At 53.5% G+C, this 20,957-nt stretch overlaps 1 protein-coding gene, 1 long non-coding RNA gene and 2 other non-coding genes across 7 annotated transcripts; 1 reads left to right on the top strand and 3 right to left on the bottom strand.

The window, feature by feature from the left end:
• Positions 1 to 3,450: 3,450 nt before the first annotated feature.
• On the bottom strand, positions 3,451 to 3,522 carry TRNAP-UGG (transfer RNA proline (anticodon UGG)). The gene has a single exon. It is a non-coding gene; the product is annotated as a tRNA-Pro (tRNA).
• Positions 3,523 to 5,203: 1,681 nt separating this feature from the next.
• Positions 5,204 to 13,083, top strand: LOC131410398 (uncharacterized). The gene is made up of 3 exons (XR_009221236.1): positions 5,204 to 6,006; positions 11,489 to 12,222; positions 12,660 to 13,083. It is a non-coding gene; the product is annotated as an uncharacterized LOC131410398 (long non-coding RNA).
• TRNAT-UGU (transfer RNA threonine (anticodon UGU)) lies at positions 6,175 to 6,247 on the bottom strand. Its single transcript has one exon. It is a non-coding gene; the product is annotated as a tRNA-Thr (tRNA).
• TRIM7 (tripartite motif containing 7) lies at positions 8,412 to 19,885 on the bottom strand. 4 transcript variants are annotated; one of them, XM_058548458.1, is made up of 8 exons: positions 18,241 to 18,929; positions 17,250 to 17,345; positions 13,113 to 13,343; positions 12,376 to 12,398; positions 11,969 to 12,084; positions 11,470 to 11,505; positions 9,467 to 10,018; positions 8,412 to 9,368 (listed from the first exon to the last, which is right to left on the bottom strand). In XM_058548458.1, exons 1-7 carry the CDS (start codon positions 18,745 to 18,747, stop codon positions 9,507 to 9,509), a joined length of 1,521 nt encoding a protein of 506 aa, XP_058404441.1. In that variant the 5' UTR covers positions 18,748 to 18,929; the 3' UTR covers positions 8,412 to 9,368; positions 9,467 to 9,506. The 4 variants fall into 4 exon arrangements, with proteins under 4 accessions (XP_058404441.1, XP_058404433.1, XP_058404458.1 ...); XM_058548450.1 differs by having other exon boundaries at positions 8,413 to 9,014; XM_058548475.1 differs by lacking the exon at positions 18,241 to 18,929 and adding an exon at positions 19,793 to 19,885 and having other exon boundaries at positions 8,414 to 9,014.
• Between the last annotated feature and the right edge of the window lie 1,072 nt (positions 19,886 to 20,957).

Raw genomic sequence — 20,957 nt, forward strand, 5'->3', positions numbered from 1 at the left:
ATAAACCCTTATATAAACATGAGTGTGGAGGGCGGAAATGGGGGGGAGAGAGGCAGTCTGAGATATATTCTTTAGTAGATTTTAAGCTCTGACACACAAATATATAGGTAGTTCTTTCAGGCATCTGGAAAGCCAGGCTGAAGACTGCTATTTTTGCAAAACTGTCCATGATTCTCTAGGCCTTTTGTTTCTGCTGTAAATCTTTTCATCCTCTGACTAGAGTCTCTCACAGAGGAGAAGTTTTTAATTGTGCTGAGATCCAATTTATCCATTTTTCCTTTTTGGTATCAAGTCTAAGAACTCTTCACCCAGCTGCAGGAACTAAAGATTTCTCCTATTTTTCCTGAAAGTTTTATAGTTTTAATTTTACATTTAAGTCCGTGATCTCTTTTGAATTAATTTTTGTATAAAGTGGGAGGTTTGAGTTGAGGTTCATTCTTTTGCCTATGGATGCTCCAGCAACATCTGTTGAAAAGGCTATCCTTTTTCAGAGGAACCGAATCGCTATTGCACCTTTGTCAAAAATTAGTTGGGGAGAAAATATTTGCAAACCACATATTTGACAAAAGACTTGTAGCTGGAGTATATAAAGAACTATAAAAACTCAACATTAAAAACAATCCTCAACATTGACAGAATAAAGGGAGGAAAAACACATGATCATCCCAATTGCTGCAGAAAAAGCATTTGTGAAAATTTAATACCCTTTCATGATAAAAACACTTGACAAAGTAGGAATAAAAGGAAACAGGTGAACGGTTAAACAAACCATGATTCATTTGTACCATGCAACATTACTCAGCAATAAAAAGAGATAACTATTCATACAACTGGAATGGATCCCAAGGGAATTATGCTGCGTAAAAAAGCCAATCTCTAGAGGCTGCATACTGTCTTATTTCATTTATACAGCATACTTGAAGTAACAAAACTAGGGAAAGAGAACAGATTGTGGTTGCCAGGGGTTAGGGATGGGGGACAGGGGAAGTTAGAGGGATGGTGTGGAGATAAAAGGGTAGTCCAAGGGAGCCAGGTGGTAACGGCATGGTTCTGTATCTTAATTGTGATGACAGTTACTGGAAGCTATACAAGGGATAAAATTGCTATCTAGAGAACCGGAGAAATCTGAGTAAACTCTGTGGGTTGTACAGGGTCAATTTCCAGTTTTATGACTGTACTACATATAGTCATGCAAGATGTCTTCACGGGAGGCTGGGTGAAGGGTGCCTGGGACCTCCCTGTACATTTCTTTGCAACTTTCTGTGAATCTATAATTATTTCAAAATGAAGTTTTTTGTTTTGTTTTTTAACATTCCAAATCAGCATTCTCTTGTAAGACGTTAATGCTCTAAGCTGGGGAGATGTGTAGACTGTAAGAGCCCTGCTAATGGCAGGGGCTGTGGTCAGTTCATGATTCTGTGTGGTTTTACAGACACATTTTCTGATCCACACTGAGGATCTCACTGTGGGGCAGAGATAACTGAGTGCAAGGTCCTGTTATTAAAATGACTGAGTGGAAGGTGATGTTATTAAAACAGAAATACTCAGCTGAGGCCATCTCTGCAGGCCTATGAGGCCTGAAAGACACACGCATTGGCTAAAGGACAGCTACATATCGTTATGAGAAGCGTGCGGCAGCCTTTACATTAAGAAACCAAGCGCCAGCCTGGACCTCCCGGGAGGCCGCAGTGCTCCCAACGCTCTAGTCCAGCCTGGTTACCCTCCCCTCTTCCAATCTTCCATTCAGAGTCAGGGCCCAAGGGACAAAAAATAGGCTACTTTCGTCTTCTAGAATTTGAGCCAGCCATTCAAATGAGGTTTGGGAACGTTTAATGACATAAAATCTAAGTTGAAAAAGCATGATTCAAATCTGTATCCACAGCAAGATCTCAACTAAGAATATAGGCATAGTGGTGCAGGGGAAATTCAACAAAAACACAAACTGGAGATTAGTCCACCAAACGTTGACGGTTATCTCTGAGTTTGGAGCTTGAGGGTGAATTTTTTTCGATACATTTTTTTTCCTGGATTTTGCTATTTTTTTTTTAAATGAACTTTTATAATGGGGAGGGGGGGTCTCCGTATAGTGTGCAATCAAGCGTGTTTTCTCAAGTCTCCATACTCCTGGTTGGAGCACTTGTACGGGGCGGAAGCCTCAGGCAGGAGAGCTGCACGGACGGAGGCCAACGTGATCACTAAAGAACCACTTCTGAATGTGTCGATGTTATTGCCAAGACAACGTTATAGGTTAAAAAAAAAAAAAAAGAATTGGGAGAGGAAGTGCAGGGTTTCCCCCTCCTTTTTTAATTTGTAAAAACAATACACGCTCACAGTTAAAAAAAAAAAAAAACAGGTGAGAGTGTAGAAGGCTTCCCCTGCGTCCACGCCCACTCCCCAAGGGTGAACGGCGGAGTGACTTCTTGAGCGTCCTTCCCAAACCCCGGGCATGGGGCCTGCACTTCCAAAATCCTCCTCTGTCAGAGCGCTGGTGGAGTCCGGATTCCACGCCCAGCTCCGGCCCAGATGACCTGGCGGGTCTGGGTATAGTTCTGCATGACCTGTAGACTCGCCCCAGCACTTGGTTTTTCTGAGGACCTTGGGGAGGATACCTAAACTGAAAAGAGACATCTGGAAGCCCCTAGGCCCATGGTAGCGTGGCCGAGTGGTCTACGGGGCTGCATGGAAGCTCCACTCTCTTCTGGGACTTGGGTTCGAACGCCGCTGCCGCCAGTCCATGGGCAGGCTTTACGTTTTTTCTCCCTGTGGATCACAAAAGGAAGATTATGCGGAATTGGACACTCGCAGGGTCCCCGCCCTTACTCGGGGTCTGGGACTCGCTTTAGCAGCGGCGGCTGCGGAGTAGCCCGGCTCTGTGTGGTCTCCGGCCGCCCGTGTCCTTGAGGGCAAGTGGGGTGGGTTCAGGTCTTTACAGGTGCCCGTGGCTGAGCCAGAGAAACCAGCGGTGTAGACGCCGTTCTCTCCTCCCTGGGAGACCGTGCATCTGTGTAACCTGGACTGGGACCAACTTTGACTCATAAAGTTCCAAATTTACCCCAATGTAATAAATTTCAAACGGCAAGAAACAAAGGAAGCCGCGCAGGCCGTCTCCGGAAGAGGTCCTTCCGCTTGTGAGGCAAACGGGCGAATCGCTGCATATGGAAATCCGCGCCCGAGCCCTAATACTGCTGGTTGTTAGGAAAGCCTCCCGCCCACGGCGGACACACAGTTTCCGACGGCCCCAGACCAGAGGAAACACCCATGGAGGCTTTGCGGGCAACCTCTCACCTGTGAACCTCGGTTCTGGGCGGCTCACTCACTTTCCTACCTGCTCTTCTTCCCGATCCCCAGCCCTCCCGGCACTCTTGGTGATGTCCACTGCCTGCCCAGGACCAAAACTGTCCAAGAAGCAAAAAAAACTTAGTTACTACTAGCTAAGGCAAATGGAAAGGCGGGCTCGTCCGGGATTTGAACCCGGGACCTCTCGCACCCAAAGCGAGAATCATACCCCTAGACCAACGAGCCGGCTGCCGCACTAGCTTTTAGTCGCGTCCCTGATCTCATTCTATAGGGAGGCGTTTCAGCACCGAGAAAGCGGATCTTAATTTCCGACATGTTGAACCACGTGTCCCTCACGCCCACCCTATCCCTGCCCGGCCATCTCCGCGTCCGCGGTGAACTCTCAGCCCCAGGTACCTCGCGCAGCGTAAACGCTCCGTATCCCTGGGCCTCTCTGAGATCTCCTGGAATCCGAAAGAGTGCCTCACTGCTAGGGCTACTGGGGTAGCAGGCAGGGGCATCCTTCCTCTTTGGGGACTGGGAGCCCCCTCCCAAAGGAGCCCAAATAAGGCGCAAGTCTGGGGGCCCCGGGGCGGCGCGCAGAGACCCGGAGAGCCGGAGGGCGCCTGGAGAGACCGGACGCTGGGCTTGGAGGGGACGCGGGACGGACTGGGTCTTAAGCCGCGACTGGCGAAATGAAACCCGGGTAGAGTCCCTTCATGTGGGCCGCGTGGTAAAGGGGCGGGGGCTTTTCTTTATCGGTTTATGAAGATACTAAAAACAACATATACTTATTTGCAAAACGTTCAGAAAATGTAGGGAAATGTAAGGGAGAAATGAGATCACTAGGAACCCGGCTGCCTCGAGAGTGACTGGCCGCGGTGGTGGGTGCGCAGCCCCCGACCCTCGCACCCGTGCGCGTGCACACGCGCGGCCCCCGCCCCGTGCCCAGCTCTCCGCCCTCGCCGCGCTCTCCCGGGACTACCCCGCAGCTGACGCCGTGCCGGCAAACCAGAGGCCTGGACTGTGGGAGCGCTCTCGTCCTCCCTCGTCTCGGACCTGCTCTCTCCCAAAGGATTTAATTGCACTGGGTTATTTAATCGTAAAACAGTGATTCTGATCCCATGCTGTAAAATTCAGGAAGATCCACTCAGAGCTGGCCTAAAGGTTTATTTTTGTGCCAGCAGCAGAGAAATTCCCTACACAGATGGCTGTTACACAACAGCGTGGGAGATCGGTAGTGGTTAGCCCACTCTGAGGGAAAAAGTGCTCATTGTCCCATTGCCCCTCTCCGCGAGCGTGCTCACTCCTGTGCGCTGACCGCTCCGCTTGCCGCTCCTCCTCTCGGCCTCTTCCTCGCAGACCACGATGCCGGCGCGCCCGCTGCCCACGCAGCGTCGTCCTGGCTCCCCCCACGCGCACTGAGCTCTAGGTGGGCTCTCCTCTGTGGTCGGCGACCGTGCGTCCTCGGCCCCTCGTCACTATGGCTTTTCTTCTCTATGGAATTATATAAACAAAAATGCAAACAGACGTCCACATCTGTGACAGTAAAGACTGACCTAATGACTTTGTCACATTCTCTTCCAGTCTTTTTTTTTTAACAACCATTTAGTTTTTCTTCTAAACAAAAAGACACACAACTAATTTATGCTGACCTTCTGACTTTTTCCCCCCCAAAGGCCCAGTGCATAGCTGTATATCCTAGTTGTAGGTCTCTCTAGCTCTTCTATGTGGGACGAGCCTCAGCACTGCTTGACGAGCGCGCGCCCAGGATGCGAAGCGGCGAACCGGACCGCCAAAGCGGAGCGCGCGAACTTAACCGCTGTGCCACCGGCGGCCCCTGACCTTCTGACTTTGATTGATTGCTGCTAACGGAAGGCAAGTGTACAAAATGAGCCTAAATCCTTGTGAACAGCGGGGGCGCTGCCTGACGGGCAGAGCCAGGCCCGGGGGGTTGGGGGGGGTGTCTCGAGGCGCCCTCCTGCCGCGGCCTGGGCGAACCTGAACGCCCCAGGCGGCCTCGGCCTCGGCAGAGGCTGACCATTGCCCGGCCGCACCATCCCAGACCGCAGGAGCCCCGTCTCCAGCCGCGCCTCCTGGGGACGCGCTGACTCCCGGCGGTGCTCTAGGGCCGCTCAGGGTTCGAAAACAGAACGCGAGGAGACGAAAGCACTCGCGGGAACCCGCTTAGACGCCGGAGAAGGGGTGAATGGAGTGGGCGAGTAGGGTGGCGGAAGGGGGACCGTTTCCCTCCCTCACACAGGCCTGCTCCCATCCAGACTTTGCAGCAAGACCGACCCGAACGCGCTCGCCCCCATAGGCCAGAGCCCGCGGGCGTGTTCGGGCACTTGCGCGACTGGGCCTGGGATGCGTGGACCTCTGTGCTCCTGCCCTACCGGAAGGCCACATTACTACAGAAGCCAGATTGCGGGACCAACGGCGTGTACCCGGGGGCTTAAACATAGCCCCCTCCCGACTAAAACAGTAGATTCCCAGGGCGCTTAGGGGGTGCAAAAGTAGTCACCACGCAATGAAGAAGAATGAGAGGAGGGCGAGCCCCAGGTCCGAGTGGGACGACAGGAGGGGAACGGAAAGACCCGCCCTGAACTCGCCGAGAGCGCGCGCAGAAGGAAGCGAGCGAGGGACCACGGGAGAGAAGGCGCGTAGGACCTAAGGTGCGGAGCCTGTGATCGCAAGGCCGAGGACGCAGTGAGTCTGCCTCTTCGAGAAGTAAGCCGACGGGAGGGAGGGGCCACTGGGCGGCGGCCACCTGAGAGGCAAAAAACAAGCAGCTCCGCTAGGGTCTGATCTCCCAGAAAGGTGGAAATTCGTGTTGGTCTGGGCATGTTCCGCTTTTCCACCTTTCAGGAAAGGCTGGAGAAAGAAAAAAAGCTACCGAGGCCCCAGCGAGATTTGAACTCGCGACCCCTGGTTTACAAGACCAGTGCTCTAACCCCTGAGCTATGGAGCCAGTTGCGACCATACTTCCTGCGCACGAGCAGTTGATGCAGCTAGCCTCGCCGCGCAGCCGCAGACAACTACATGGAAGAACTAAATGGCAAGAGGCGGGGCCGGCGTCTCTCAGCCGGTGAGGGCCTCACCGGGCCGCCGCCGCCTCACCCGCGGCGTCAATAAGTGTCGGTGCCGTGGGCCGAGCCTCATCCTGGGAGGGAGCTCGGCGGAGATACGGCGGGCGGTGCCGGCGCGCGAGCACGCGCTGTGGGGGATGGGGTGAGGGCGGGGCGCGCCGCGGGAGGGCGGGGCCTCCGGCAGGCGGAGTGCAAGGAGGGCCCGGGTCCTGGGTGGGGCTGGGGTCGGAGGCGAGGACCGGTTGCGCAGGCCGGTCTGCGGCTCATTGGCGTAAGTATGGCGGTCCGAGGTCAGGCCTGGAGGGAGGAGTTAGGGTAGGGTGTCACTAGACCTGTCCTGAGGGGAATCCAGGTCTGGGCTGGTGAGGTGGGCTGGGCGGTGAGGAAGGAGTGGGGGATCAGGAGGGAGAGGCTGATCGAGAGAGAGTGATGGGGAAATCAGACGGTCGGGGTGTGAGGACGTAACAGGGCTGAGAAGGATTGGGTCAGGGCTGGGGACCCCCAACCCCTACCGCACCTTTAGGCAAATTACGAAAAGGCAACCCTTAGGGTCTGGCTTGGACTTTTGGGGAGCTGGTCCTGTCAGGGCCCCCAAAAGGGCCCCGCGGGGTCATGGCAGAGATGGAGGGTGAGTGCCCAGGTGAGGGACAGGCGTCCTAGCCTGGCAGTGGTCAGAAAGTGGTGGCTGTAGATGATGGACCTTGGCTTGGTGGCCCAACCTGCCCTGTGATCCCTGCAAGGCCAGGTGGCTTAGGTCACTGGGTGGCCAGGCCAGAGGCAGGCCATGGGTGCCTTCCAGTCTGGATGCTGAGGAGCTGTGTGAGGGTCTAGTGGAGGGACCTGCAGTTCACAAGGATCTGGGACTAATGGGTGGGGTCAGAAGAGCCCAAGTTAGGCCAGTCATTGCTCTCAGAGACCAGAGATCTCAGAGACCTTATGATGCCCAAAGGACGGGAGAGGGAAACGCACACACATGCATACTCTCACACCAACATTGTGACATCCAGAGTCACCATGCTGCCTTGATGACCGAGAGAACATCTTTCAGCCTCCACACATGGCTGCCCCTGTAGCTGTTGTTGTATCTCTTCAGATATACAGATATCTGTGCAGTTACTCTGCAAACACATCTCCTCTGATAGACACATGGCCACACTCACAAACACAGCTGTTGAAAATACACACACAGCCATCCCTACGGTCCCTAGTGCTGGCCCTCCAGGCGCCTCCACGAGACACCCCACCTTCTGTGACCTGTAATATGTGTTGCAGTACTTCAGCACAGTTGTTAAATGATCTGAGGGGTAACTGTGACACTCAATCCAAAAGCCATATGAGCCCAGATAACATCAGGGCTTGATGGTAAAACTAGGCAATTTCATTAGCAAATGAATGTTAGAAAATGGGTTTCCTTGTGGGAATCAGTGGTATTCAAATACATGGATTGGCTACAGTGTTCTAGAGGTACTGTCCATATGAACAGACATCGGATTCATCCTCTGGATTCTGCTGTAGGCTAGACTCTTAAATGGTCCTGTCCCCAGCCTGTAGGACACTGGATTCTGATTGCCTAGTGCTATATGCACTGGGTCTGCCTCTAGAACAGTATCCTGCCTGCCCTACAAGAACCACGTATGCAAAGTGTATGCTAAGCTGCTTCTCAAGGGACAGAACATGGAGGCTCTATGACACCTGCAGACTATTCGACTGTCACTGTCCCTGGATGCCAACACATCTATCTGAACAACTTGTGCAGGACAGAATTACGTCTGAGACTGGCTTTCATCTAGCCAGGTAGCAGGGGAGGAAACCAAAGTCTGCTTGCCACACCTAAACGCTATGCATGTGCTCATAAATGCCTTCTCCAAGATCCACATGCCCCCTGCCCCTGCAGTCTGATATAAACACATGTGCACACATTTCTCACACACATGAACACACATACTCCACCAGCCTGGCAGAAACCCTTGCTCACACCTGTGCTCTTGCACTCAGCCTGGGGGAGTCGAGAATGAGCCAAACCACCCTAGAAATGAGCTCACAGTCTGTATTTCCATCTCCCCACCCGCCATCCCCGGGGAACACTAAGCAAGGGACAGCCCACCACCCCTCCCAGAATCCCAGCCACACTGAAGCTGGGGAACAATTAGCCAAGGGGATCACACCGTCCACGGCACAGGCTGAGCAGGCCTTGGCACCAGGGCCCTCTGCTGTTGGCATACATTTGGCAAGTTCCAGAAAGGATTTGTCAGGGGCATGTTTGTGCTCTGTGCATTTCCATTCTGGTGTTAGTTGCATCTGTAAAATTATAAGTGCTGTCTTGTGTTTCAAAATTCCAGAATTTCTGGTCTCCTTACCCAAGGGAGACTGTACTTTGGCACTTGAAAGGGGGTTAGGCATCTGTGAAAACAGGTGTTGGCTGTCACTGTGGCTGAGGACACGTGTCACTTTGTATCATCGGGTTAAGGAGTGCTGGAGGGCAGCAGTGCCTACATGCTGTTGTCCTGGACTTTCCCTCATGTACAGGTCAAGGGTCTCCTTCCAGTTCTGGCCCAGGCTGTCCTCTGAGCTGGAAGTACAGTGCTCCTCCCTGAGTAGATGACTTCATCGGGCCAGTTGGATTCAGGTCTCTGAAGGCAAGGCTCGCACCTGACAAGAAGGCAAAGCAGAACTGAACCTGGCTGGCTGGGTGTGAACCACCCCCTTGCAACTGAGAACAGCACAGGACCTGGTGTGGTGTTGTTCAGCACCAGGCCCTGCTGAGTCAGGGCAGTAAGCCCCAGTGATAGGAAGCACCTGTCAGGAGCTGGGCTCTTGTCCTCACCTGTCTGTACCTTGTCACAACTGTAGCCAAATGCACACGCCCCTGGACAACAGGCAGAGGACAGGCCCCAAGGGTCCTAGACATCTCTTCCTCTGCTCAGTTGATCACTGAGCCTTTTCCCCAGTTGCCCATTCTCATACCTCGGATGTTGTGGTCTGCAGAAGCCCCTCTAAGGCAGCCTGGGGCAGGAGAGTGGAGGGCAGACCCAAAGTGACCCCGAGGCTCCCGTGGACAGCAACATCCCTTCCCATAAGCAGCAGGACAAGGAGGAGCTCACCCTTGACTGACATCCCGTCTGGGAGGCGGGCCGATGGCCCTCAAGGCCAGATTCGCAAGTAGGTGCCGGTGGAGCAGACAGAGAAAAGGGGGAACACGCGCTCATGGAAGTTGACGCGGAAGGTGTAGAGGTGGCGCATGTCCTCCGCAGCGTAGAAGGACACGGCCCCCACCTCCAGGTCCAGAGCCACCCGCACGCGGGACAGGTGCCCACAGCTAAGGGGCGTCCGGTCGGGGCTGGTCACCGCCCAGTACTGCCCGCCGTTGAGCTGCAGCGCCCAGACGCCCTCCTCCGGGGTGAAGGGGGTGAGGCCCTTGCGGCGCACGCTCTCACGGGCCACGCCGAAGGCCCAGCCGTCCTTGGCGCCCACCTCCACCTCCCAGTGGTGCCGCCCCGAGGAGAAGCCACAGGACGCCAGGACTCGCGTGTTGGTATCGAAGCGGCGCGGGTGGCTGGGCAGGTCTTGGGCCCGCTGTCCCAGCCGCACGCTCTTAAGATCCAGAGAGAGGATGAGGCGGGGGTTGGCCGTGTCCGGGTCCAAGGTCAGCTCCACTGCGGCCAAGACAGGCAGAGACGTCCCAGGCAGGCCTCTGGCACAGCGCCCCCCCTTACCTATTTTTTCCCTCCGCTCAACAAGTACGTGTTGAAATCAAACAAATGGACCTGATTTGGATCCCAATTCAAACAGATCAACAAATTCAATTTAAAAGACAATTGGGGAATTTCGAACACTAGCTATTGGAAAGAATCATTAGTTTTTAGTTATGATGATGGTTTTGTGGTTATCTTTTTAAAAGTCTCTTTAGAGATAACATACTGCGACATTACGGAAATGATACTTATCTGTGCTTGCTTCAAAATAATCCAGTAGGAAGAAGTGGGTAAGGTTGTTTATGAAAAATATGAGTCAAGAGTCGATAATTGCTGAAGGTGTATGATGAGTACACAATATTTGTTATGCTCTTCTCTCTACTTTAGTGTATTTTTAAAATTTTTACATAATAAAAAGTTAAAATATGCACGTGTGTTGTAAGTACTGCTGTGTTCCAGGCCAGTTCTAGGCCCTGGGAATCCCACAGCCCAGTGTCCCTACCCTCCTGTAACTTCCTTTCTGGGGGAAGGGAGAGGAGAGACAATAAATGATAAGCAAGATAAGAGGGACCAGGGAAACAGGCTGTAATTCCAACTAGAGTAGCCAAGGAAGGCCTCACTGAAAAGGTGCATTTGCGCAGACATAAAGGAGGTGAGGAAGCAAGATATGCAGCTGTCTGGGGAAGGCGTATTCCGGGTCAAGGCACAGACAGTGCAATGCAAAGGCCCTGAGGTAGGTGTGTGCTTGGTGCATTCCAGGAGCAGCAAGGAGGGTGTGTGGCTGCACAGAGTGAGCCAGGGAGAGAGTGTGCAGGGAGGCCAGATCCCATGGGGCCTGGAAGGCCATGGTGAGGACTTTACTGAGTGAGAGGGGCTGTCACAGAGTTCTGAGCAGAGGAGGGGCATGGTCTGACTCAATTGGTTTAGGATCTTCCCAGGTAAACTCTGACTTTGCTTGGTTGGTCATCAGCATCAGGAATATGTGCCCTCCCCTCTCCTGCCCTCCTCTTGGGGTTGGAGCCCATTCACCCCAGAGTTCTGCAGGAATAAGAACCACCTGCCTCTCCGTATTCAATCTCCTCTTACTTCCCCTGACCCCTGCACACATCCCATGCCCAGGACAGGATGTCCTGTTTGGGACATCCTCCCTCTGTTTGGGAGTGGGGACAGGAGAGATGCTCGTCCAAGTGACTGACCCACAGTTTATAGGCTTACAGGCCCCCCTGTGGCCTGAGGGAGCCAGAACTGGGAGGTGAGGATGACAAGGAAAGGGGAGCAGACAGCAGAGGTGCTGAGGCAGGCAGGCAGAAGAAACCAACCATACATAAAGCCCAGAGAGACAGTCACTGGCAGGGAGTAGATACTCTAAGTAGCCAAATAATGGGTACTCATAATCACAACAACCATCATACCTCTCTCCTCTTTCTCCAGCTCTCCCCGAAGATCCTCTGAGGAGGAAAAACAAAGCAGGGTGTGCATGAATGACACAGGAGATCTATCTGGCAATGACAGTGTCACCACCTCCTCTGACATTTATAGCCCCACTGGCTCCTCACTCCCCAGACACCCCAGAGGCCAAGAGTTGATGTGCAGACCTGGGTCAAGCCTGGGGGCAGCGAGGGGCCAGTATTCTAGCTCTACCTCCCCCGGTCCTCCTCCTCCTGCCTGGAGCTTGCCTGAACTGAGCTCTCCCTCCTCACCCCTCTTTCTGCCCCAACACCCCTCTACCGCTACTGTTCCTTCGTGCCCTGAGGGGGCCTGGAAAGACCTGCCAACTCCCTGCGGACCAGTATGGCCTTGACACATCCCAGCTCCTGTCTTCTCACACAGCTTCTGGAAAGGCACATCCTTTCCAGACCCTCAACTACCAGAAACACACCCTGCCACCTGAATGGCCCAGCCCCCACATACCTTTGAACTTCTTGAGCAGCCCCTTTAAGACAAAGGTCTTGAGGGAAACATTCCAGACTTTATTCTTCATCTCAGAAGAGACTGTGGTTGGCTTGGGGCCAGGCACATTGCTGCACCTGCAGGACAAAGACCTTGAGGAAGGCCCACAAACACTGTCACACTCCCACCTGTGACAATTAGGATGGTGAGGTCCTCTTGGTGGAGAGAAGTGGAAAAAGGAGGGGCTGACCTTTTGCTGGAATACCCACAGCCAGGTAGGTGGACATTTGCCTCAGAAGGTACCCAGGTAAGGCAGTGGGGGGCTCAGGAGGTGAGAGAGTGGGGTAGAGAATGAAGAGAGAGAGAGCTCAGTGGAAAAGGAGAAGAGCCAGCTTAGAGAGGCCCAAGGAATTGTTAGGTCTACTCACCTGCTTAGTGTGTTTTTGAATTCCTGGAAAGAAAGATGAAAGAAAACCCAATCAGCATCAGGTAACCTCCATTCACCTTTGAGAAAATAAAACTGGCCCTTGCCCTTGCCCCTTGCTTATTGCTTATTCCAGAGGAATAAGCAATAAGCAGATGGACCAAGCCCCACCTCTTGCATGGGCCCAGGGGTAATGGCTTCCCGCTGTGGCTGGCCACTGGGTGTCTCGTCAATGTGGGGGACCCCTTGACCCTTCCCACAACTCTGCAAATGCTCTCTCCATTACAGAATTTTCACTGGAGCCATACGCTAGGACCCACTGATGCCTCTGCTCTTGACACCACTCAAGACAAGTCACAGCCCTTAAGCAACGACTGGTCGCTCAGACCAGTGTCTTTCCAATGGCTGTTCTTGATCCATTTGTGACTTGTGAAGTTTATTTACTGGATTGTGACTATTTTAAAAGGAAATAAAATAGAATAGCAAACATAAAAGTGCATCACATATAGTAAAGGCAAGTGTTATTTTCCGAGACTTTTGTCTCAGGTGTGTATATGCTGGAATACAATGTAAGGTATATTGTTGTGGCTCATGGTCAAGAAAGTTTTATCACATCCCTTTCAACCTCTTCGGCCCCAGATAGTGTGATTCTGCTACACTCACAGGATCTGACTGTGTTCTCACTGCCGTTCACGGCGCCGCAGGATAAAAGACTCAAACCCCAGGCTGAGCCAGACTCACCTGGAGAAAGTCGAGGTCAGGCCTGCGCGCGGCCTCCTGGATCTGGCTGCTGAGCTTAGAGAGCTGGGCGATCTCGCCGCCCAGCTGGGCCAGGTTCTCATTCTGCTTCTGTGTCACCTCCCTGGACAGCTCCTCCAGGCGGCCCAGGAGACGGCCCTCCTGCTCCACCAAGAAGGCCCGCAGCGCCTGAAACTCCGCCCCTACCTTCTCTCGCTCAGCCACCATCTGCTTCTGTCCCAGGAGAGGAGAAATTGAAGAGGCGAGGGGACACCAGCACGGAGATGTGGCATTTGGACAGGAGGCTCTGAGCTGTCCCATGGGGCAGGGCCCCAATCCCCCTCACCGCTCAGGCATCCAAGGTTTAAACCGCTGTGCACACGCTCTGGTTTAAATATCCCAACTCTGAGCACAAAGCAGCCTCAACATGTGCTCGCGCCTCCCCTGTCACAGATATGCAGAGTTCTACGGACCTAGGCTCTCCCTCCAACCTAAGGCAACTTCCAAATCCCCCAGAACCACCTGGGGCTGCAGTTTCTTCATTTGAAAAGTGGGAGGGATAAATTAGTGCCTCCTGTGGCCACCGTAAGGATTAAACTGAGGTCACTTTTTCTTCCCCAAACACATGTATTTCTTGTTAAAAACAACAGGGGGCGGACCCGGTGGCATAGTGGTTAAGTATGTGCGCTCCGCTTCGGGGTTCTCGGGTTCGGTCCCAGGCGCGCACTGATGCACTGCTTGTCAAGCCACGCTGTGGCGTCGTCTCATATAAACTAGAGGAAGATGGGCATGGATGTTAGCCCAGGGCCAGTCTTCCTCAGCAAAAAGAGGATTGGCATAGGATGTTAGCTCAGGGCTGATCTTCCTCACAAGAAAAAAACACAAACAAACAAACAAAAAGCAGGCCCAAAATGGAGTAACTCATGCTAACTAACCCCCACACCATCAAACTTGGACTTAATAACAATGTCAGGTCCCCTAGAAATAGAATCTTAAACCAGCCAATTAGGAATTGCCTTATCAGCATTAGTTAGGTCATCTGCCTGATAGAGCCCTGCTGTCCCCTACAGGTAGAGTAACCTTGCAATAACCAATCCGTTTTTTTTGCCTAGTATGACTTCCTTCTTCCTGCTCCCTTCTGCCTATAAAATCTCTTGCCTTGTACAGCTCTTTGGGGGTCCTTTCTTTCTGCCAGCTGGGATGCTGCCTGGTTCATGAATTGTTGAATAAAGCCAATAAGATCTTTAAAGTTTACTCAGTTGAATTTTGTTTTGTAACGTTTGCCACCTCTCCAACTTTCACTCTTCACTTTACTTCTTTTTAAAGAGCACCTTTTCCATTTAGCAATTATAAAGGTAACACATGCTCATAATACAAAATCTAGCAAATGTAGAAAAGTAGAAAGAAGAAAGGAAAATCAGTGCCAGTGACCAGAGGTAACAGCACAACCTGGGTGAGAATATGCTGTGTGCAAGCTTCACATTCTATTCTTCCCGTCACCATTATCCACAGAGCTTCACCCCCATGTTTTCAGACACAGACTTGCGCTCCTGATCCTCTTGACTTTATGTGAACACGCAGGAGGGACTCCACGTGATATAAGGAGCAAAGCTCTCACGGCCAGTGACAAGTGAGAAGGATTGTGTCCCTCCAGGACAAGCTCAACTGTCAAAGTTCCTCTTCCCTGAAAACTCTAGGGGAGGAAGGGATGGCTGGAAGAGGAGACTGCGAGTGGGTCTTGAAGTCAGGAGACCTGGGTTCAGGCCACGGCTTCCCAGGACCTTCATCACTGGATGCTGGGCCAGCAACAGCAGCAGCATGTTATCACTTTACACTGACAACAACCCTCATTCCATTTTACAAACGAGGAGACAGAGAGAGAGGCACATCGCCAGTAAGTGGGAGGCCAAGTTCTAACCCAGGGAGTCTGACCCCAAAGTCTGAACTTCTTGCAACTATATTATATGGCCTCCCAAGGAAATAACACAAGTGGAACAATATGTGCCAAAATACTCTACATCAGGGTTTCCTAACCTCGGCGCTATTGACATTTAGGGCTAGGTGACTCTTTGTTATGAGGGGCTGTCCTGTGCATTGTAGGATGTTGTCTTAACATGAGTACAGCCATGTTTGGCCATTCCATGGACTTACAGTCACCAGCACACAAAGAAATATAAAGCAGCTTTCTGTGTGGTGGGAACTGGCCCTTCTCTCGGGGACTGGTCCTTCTCCCACGGAGATAGTTGCAATTTATAAGATTACAAGACTCTTTGGGCGTCATAGCCCGGAGCGGACTGGCCATCTGTGCCAGGCTGGGACGATAGCCACGGGGCTCAATGCACGTACAACACTGATAACTATTTGTGCATGAGAACACCAAATGCTTACTCTGCAAAAGCTTACTCTGAAACTTGCCCCTACTACATAAGCTGCTGAGGACTGGGGCTTGATGAGAGTCTCACCTGTGGGGGGGACGCCTTGCCCAGGACCACTGTCGATCGGAACTCCCGCCTAGCCATGTCAACTGAAGGGACTCTCCCCGGTGTAAGGGCGTGGATGTTGTGAGTACCCGATCTGATGTTTCTCTTTTCCGTCAATCTGATGTTTCTCTTTTCCATTGATCTGATGTTATTTCCCTTTGGTTGGTCTGACGTTTCTCTTTTCGATTGACCTGATGTTTTTCCCCTCTTGTTATTTGACCTATTCGGATCTGCTTCTATCTTGGTCGATCTGACGTTTCCCTTTTTGATCAACCTGATGTTTTTCCCAATTGATATTTGACCTATTCGGATCTGTTTGCTGCCTTTGCCTTTACCCTTCCCTATATAATAAAGTCTACATTCAGTCCATTCGTCTGGGTTGGAAAGTTTCTTTTACATCTCCGATCGAATCCACCAAACCTCTCAAAACAGATGTTTAAGCAGCACTCTACCAGTAAATGCCAGTAGCATTCCTGCCCCAGTGTTGACAACCAAAAATATCTCTAGACATTGCCAAAGTCCCCTGGGGGCCAAAATTGCCCCTAGTTGAGAACCACTCTTCTAACTGGTAAGAGCATTTCCAGATAAAAGGATTCATTCTCCGTGTTATCATGCAGCAATAGCTGTCCTCTGCCTCTGCTGTTTTATTAAGCAGGTATTTTGTAATTATAAAGAATGTGTGGACCAGAGGGGGGTGGGGGGGAGTGGGTGATGGCTGAGGACAGAGTGGAAGGTGCTAAGCAGTGTCATGGGGCATGGAGTCTGATCCCACGAAGCTGCTCCTGCTGTGGAACGCCCTCTGGGTCATGGATGTACAGCCGCTGAAGAGCCACAGGCTTACTCCTTTCTCCAGCAGAGAAAGATGGAAGTCTGGAGGGGCGAGAGGTGAGCTCTCCCTTGTGCAGGGAAGTGAATGATCAGATGGGAAGGCCTGAGATGTGCATCAGATGCAGGTGTATCAGATGAAGTTAAGGGTCATGTTTGCCCACCTTCACCAAAATGAGCCACATTTCACTTTCCTGTCACTTTAAGGAAGACACAATATCCTTCCAATCCACCAGGGGGTGCTAGGCACACTCGGATGTGCAGCACAGGCAGCTGGAAACCCAAGTGCCCAAACCTCCTGCCCTCTGGTGGGTGGGGAGCAGCTCTGACACCTCCTGAGCCCCTTCTTCCTTAGCCCCAATTCCAAAACCTAAAAACCTCTAAAAATGAAAAAAACGTTTTTCATAACCCTTTGGTGGCAAAACATGCCCTGTATTGACATGAGGCCATTTACTGTATTTATGTTCCCACTTGATATGAATATTCAAATATTTCTCTGCAGAAACATTAATACATTCAATTACAAGATGCTCCACAGGCCCTAATTTGGGTGTTATGTAACATTAGGGTGACTATACATCCTGATTCACTGGGACACTTCCAGTTTAAGCCAGCTGTTCTAGAATGATTATTGCAGCACTCCTTTCCACTCTCAAAATCTCTCGTTATATAATAAATTATATGGGCAGGCTATATAATATGCATCCTATTATCTTTCTAAATCCACCTCTGCTGTTCCACAGACACACACTCCAACAGCACATTCACAGAGCCAGGGGGGTGGGTGGCCCTCTGTTGTCACCCAGAGGGCCCACCTGGGAGTTGCTCAGCTCACCAGGAGCTCCTTGCTCTCTTTCTCTTCAGTGGAACTAAATGCCTCATAGTCCTCCAGATCCTTCTTCAAGACCTTCAGCCTGGACTCCAGGACCTCCTGCGGGAGGATAAGAAGGGAGGCATTGCGGGGAGGGGACTCTGGAGACCCCCAAATGTGCCTTCCTGGAGCCGTGCAGGAGAAAGGGAAGGCCCTGCTCATTGGAGCAGGATGAGGAGGAGGCCGAGTTCAAGCCATCTCTGGACCTCGGGATGGATACAGCCGGCGCAAACTGCACAGAGGGATACAGGGAAACTGCAGGGTGACTCGAAAGGCGCCAGGGTCTCACTTCCCCAAGATCGTCTGCGCAAGATCCAAGCTGAAACGCAAGCCCCCAGCAGCCCAACCTGCCTTGTCCTCTCTTCTGCTCTCCTCCCTGCCAGCAGAAAACCCTTTGGGTGGGAGGGTTGAAGCAGAGTAAGGAGCAAAGGAAGACTGGAGACTGTGTGCCCGAGACCTCCGCGCACACCCCAGGAGGCAGGAAAGGGGGCGCCCAGAATCGACAGCTTTGACACAGCCCAGATGGCTCTGGGCTCTCCACTCGACCCAGGAGCCACCCCCTTAGCCCGACCTCTTGGGAGAGTCGTCCCACTCGGCCCCCGAAGGTGGGGACGTTAACAGAGCCACGCCCAGGGAAAGGGCTGAGAATAGAGGCAGCGGTCGTGTGGGTGTGACGGAGACAGGGCTAGAGGCCAGGGACTTACAGACTGAAAATCTCCAAGTCTGTGGGGCATCGCACAGCCGGACCAGCATGGGGCCCAGAGGGAAATCGGAGGTGGGTGGGAGAGGATAGTACTTTCGCTGTGCGGGTGACAGAGGGAGAGCCGCGCTCAGCCTCGGAGTCAGTACTGGCTCACCCGGGCCTCCTGCCTGCCTGTCGTCTGCACTGCGTGCGCGGGAAGGCAGCACCCGGACGGGGGTCCCGGGGACCAGCAAGCGTGGGGCCGGCGCTCACCTTGGCCTCATGCACCGCCTCGTCGAGCGGCAACACGGCGTGCGCGCGATGCTCGCGGGCGCGGTCGCATACCACGCAAATGGCGCGTCCGTCGTCCTGGCAGTAGAGCTTGAGAGGTTCGCCGTGTTGCGCGCACCCGGCCGCCACCGCCTCCGGGGGCCTGCGCTCGCCGGGCGCGGCCGCGGGCAGGCTGAAGCGCCGCAGCAGCGCAGCCACCGCGGCCAGCTGCCGGTTGGGCCGCAGCTGGCCGGGGCGCGCAGGCTCGCGGCACTGCGGGCAGGGCAGCGGGCCGGGCAGCGTGCGGGGGGCGGCGGCGGCCCCCGCGCCGGGGCCCTCCCAGCAGCGCGCGATGCAGGCGCGGCAGAAGCTGTGGCCGCACTCGACAGACACAGGCTCTCGGAAGAGCTCCAGGCAGATGGAGCACGTCGCCTCGCCCTGCAGCTCTGCCGCCAGTGCCAGCGCCTCGGCCCCGGCGCCTGGGCCGGTTCGCGGCCCCATCACCGCCATGCGCGCCCTCGGCGCTAGCAAGTCTGGCGGTGCGGGGGAGGCCACGAGACCCGACAGTAGGCGGCTCCGAGCGCCGGCGGAGAGAGGAAGGGCGGGGCTGACGCCGGGCTGGCGGAGACCTGAGCTGACGCTCGCCGGCTGCAAAAGCGGAGGAGAGGGCGCGCGTGGACGGCGGGCTGGGCGGCACAGCGCGAGGGGCTGCACGTGCGGGCCAGCGCCCTGCGCCCCTCGCTGGGCCCCTCAATCCTCGGCCTTGGCCTTCGTGGTCCCGCGGCGCCCTATCTCCGTCGTACCCGTCGCTCAACCCCGCCGCGAGCCTATACAGGCTCGACCCAGTCAGTCCTGGGAAACAGGCCGGGACAGGTGGGCGCACAGGCCCAGCTGGGCGCCGCTCCCTCTTGCAGCCCAAGGCCGACTCAGCACGCCCAGGCCGCAGTGTCAGGTTCCCGGAGTGCGGGTTCGTCCCGGCCCTGTGCTGAGCTAAATTTAGTGTCTGGAACCTGGCTCCTGCCCCACCCCCACCCCCTAGCGTGGCCTTGTATCCAATTCTGTAGCTACCTTTCCCGCGATTGTCCTCCCCTTTGTTTATTCTTTATTTAACTTTTGTTTTTGAACGAGTAATACATTTACAATAAAATTTCCCGCTTTACTCGGTGTTATTCCACCCCCCCCCAAAAAAACCCAATCTTCTATTGTCCCTCCGGTTCATCTCCACAGCCCCACTCCAGAGCTGCCAGTATTGTTTACTTCCACCCCCGCTCTCTTCATTCCCTTCCGAGGCCACTTCGGTTAGGCTTCCGCCCCCAGCCTCCTCAGGAACCGCTCCTGTCAAGGTCGCCAGTGACCTCAGCTATCCTAACCCAAAAGCAAAGGCCCCTTCTCAGGCCCTACCTCACCTGCCCTCTCCTCTGATGCTTCCTGCTTCCTGACACCCTTTCTCAGGGCTTTCCAGGCTCTCCTCCCACCGCCATGGCCTCCTACCTCCTTCTGGGGCCTCCTCTTCTCCCTACCCCTGTTCAGTCTTTGGACCTCTGCCTATACTCACTCTCTTGTGATCTTTTCCATTTTCTCGGCGTGAAAGACCTTCTCCCTGCTGACGCCACAATACATATCCCCAACCCAGGTCCCCTAGGATGCCTGGCTCCCACATCCAAATCCCGCGCAGCATCTCCACCTGCGTGTTCTAAGGGCGTCACCAGCTCACGGTGCCGACGACTGTACTTCCGATCGGCCCTTCCATTTGCTCCTCCCACAGCCTTCTCCACCCCCACCCCATTTAACAGCAACTCCATGCCTCCAGGTACTCAGGCCAAAACTAGGGAGTTCCTCTGTGACTCCAAAACGAAAATATTGCTCACACCCCACCGCCAGTCCTCAGCATCTCCTCACTCTCTTGCCTCCTCCACTGCATCATCTCCAATCACCCGATGATCCAGACAGTTCTCTCCCCTTCTGTCCCCGTCCTCTGCCCTATCTTCTCTACCAAGAACAATCCTGTTAAAATGTTAAGTCAGATCATGGCCCTCCTCTGCTCCAGACCCTCCAGTGGCTCCCATCTCTCTCCGAGTAAAAATCAAAGTCTTTACAATCGTCTAAAGGCCCTACCCATTCTTGGTCCCCATCCCCTGCACCCTGCCTCTCTACCCACATCTCCTGTCACTCTCCCCTGTTGATCCCTCTCCTACCACATGGACCTCCTTGATACTCCTGCAACATGTCAGAGATCCTACCTTAGGTCCTTGGAACTGGCTGTTCCCGTTATTTGGACCTCTGTTTTCCCAGATACCTGCATGGCTCACTTCGGGCCTCCTTCACGTCTTGTTTCCAATGTCCCCTTTCTCAGTGAAGCCTGCCCCGACCACACTGTTTAAAATCACACCTTACCACGCTCTCCCTCAACGCTGGCTCCATTTTTTTTAGAGCATTCTACCTCCTCTGGAATGCAAGCTGTTAGCGGAGAGGCACTGTCAGTTTTGTTCACAGCTGGATCCCCAGTTTTCTAAAGCAGTTCTTGGTACATAGTAGGCGCTCGATCAACTTTTCTTGGATTGAATTGATTTAAACGTGGTTCAAAAATCAGTTTTACAGAGTAGTTCACAGTGAAAAGTCTACCCATCGCGTACGCCCCAGTCCCTTCCCAATCCCAAGCAATCAACTTTGCAATTCTGAATTATTTTATACAAATAGTATATATTTTACTACATTCCCCC

Source organism: Diceros bicornis, chromosome 1 (genome assembly GCF_020826845.1).
Source record: "Diceros bicornis minor isolate mBicDic1 chromosome 1, mDicBic1.mat.cur, whole genome shotgun sequence".
In the NCBI taxonomy this organism is placed as follows: domain Eukaryota; kingdom Metazoa; phylum Chordata; class Mammalia; order Perissodactyla; family Rhinocerotidae; genus Diceros; species Diceros bicornis.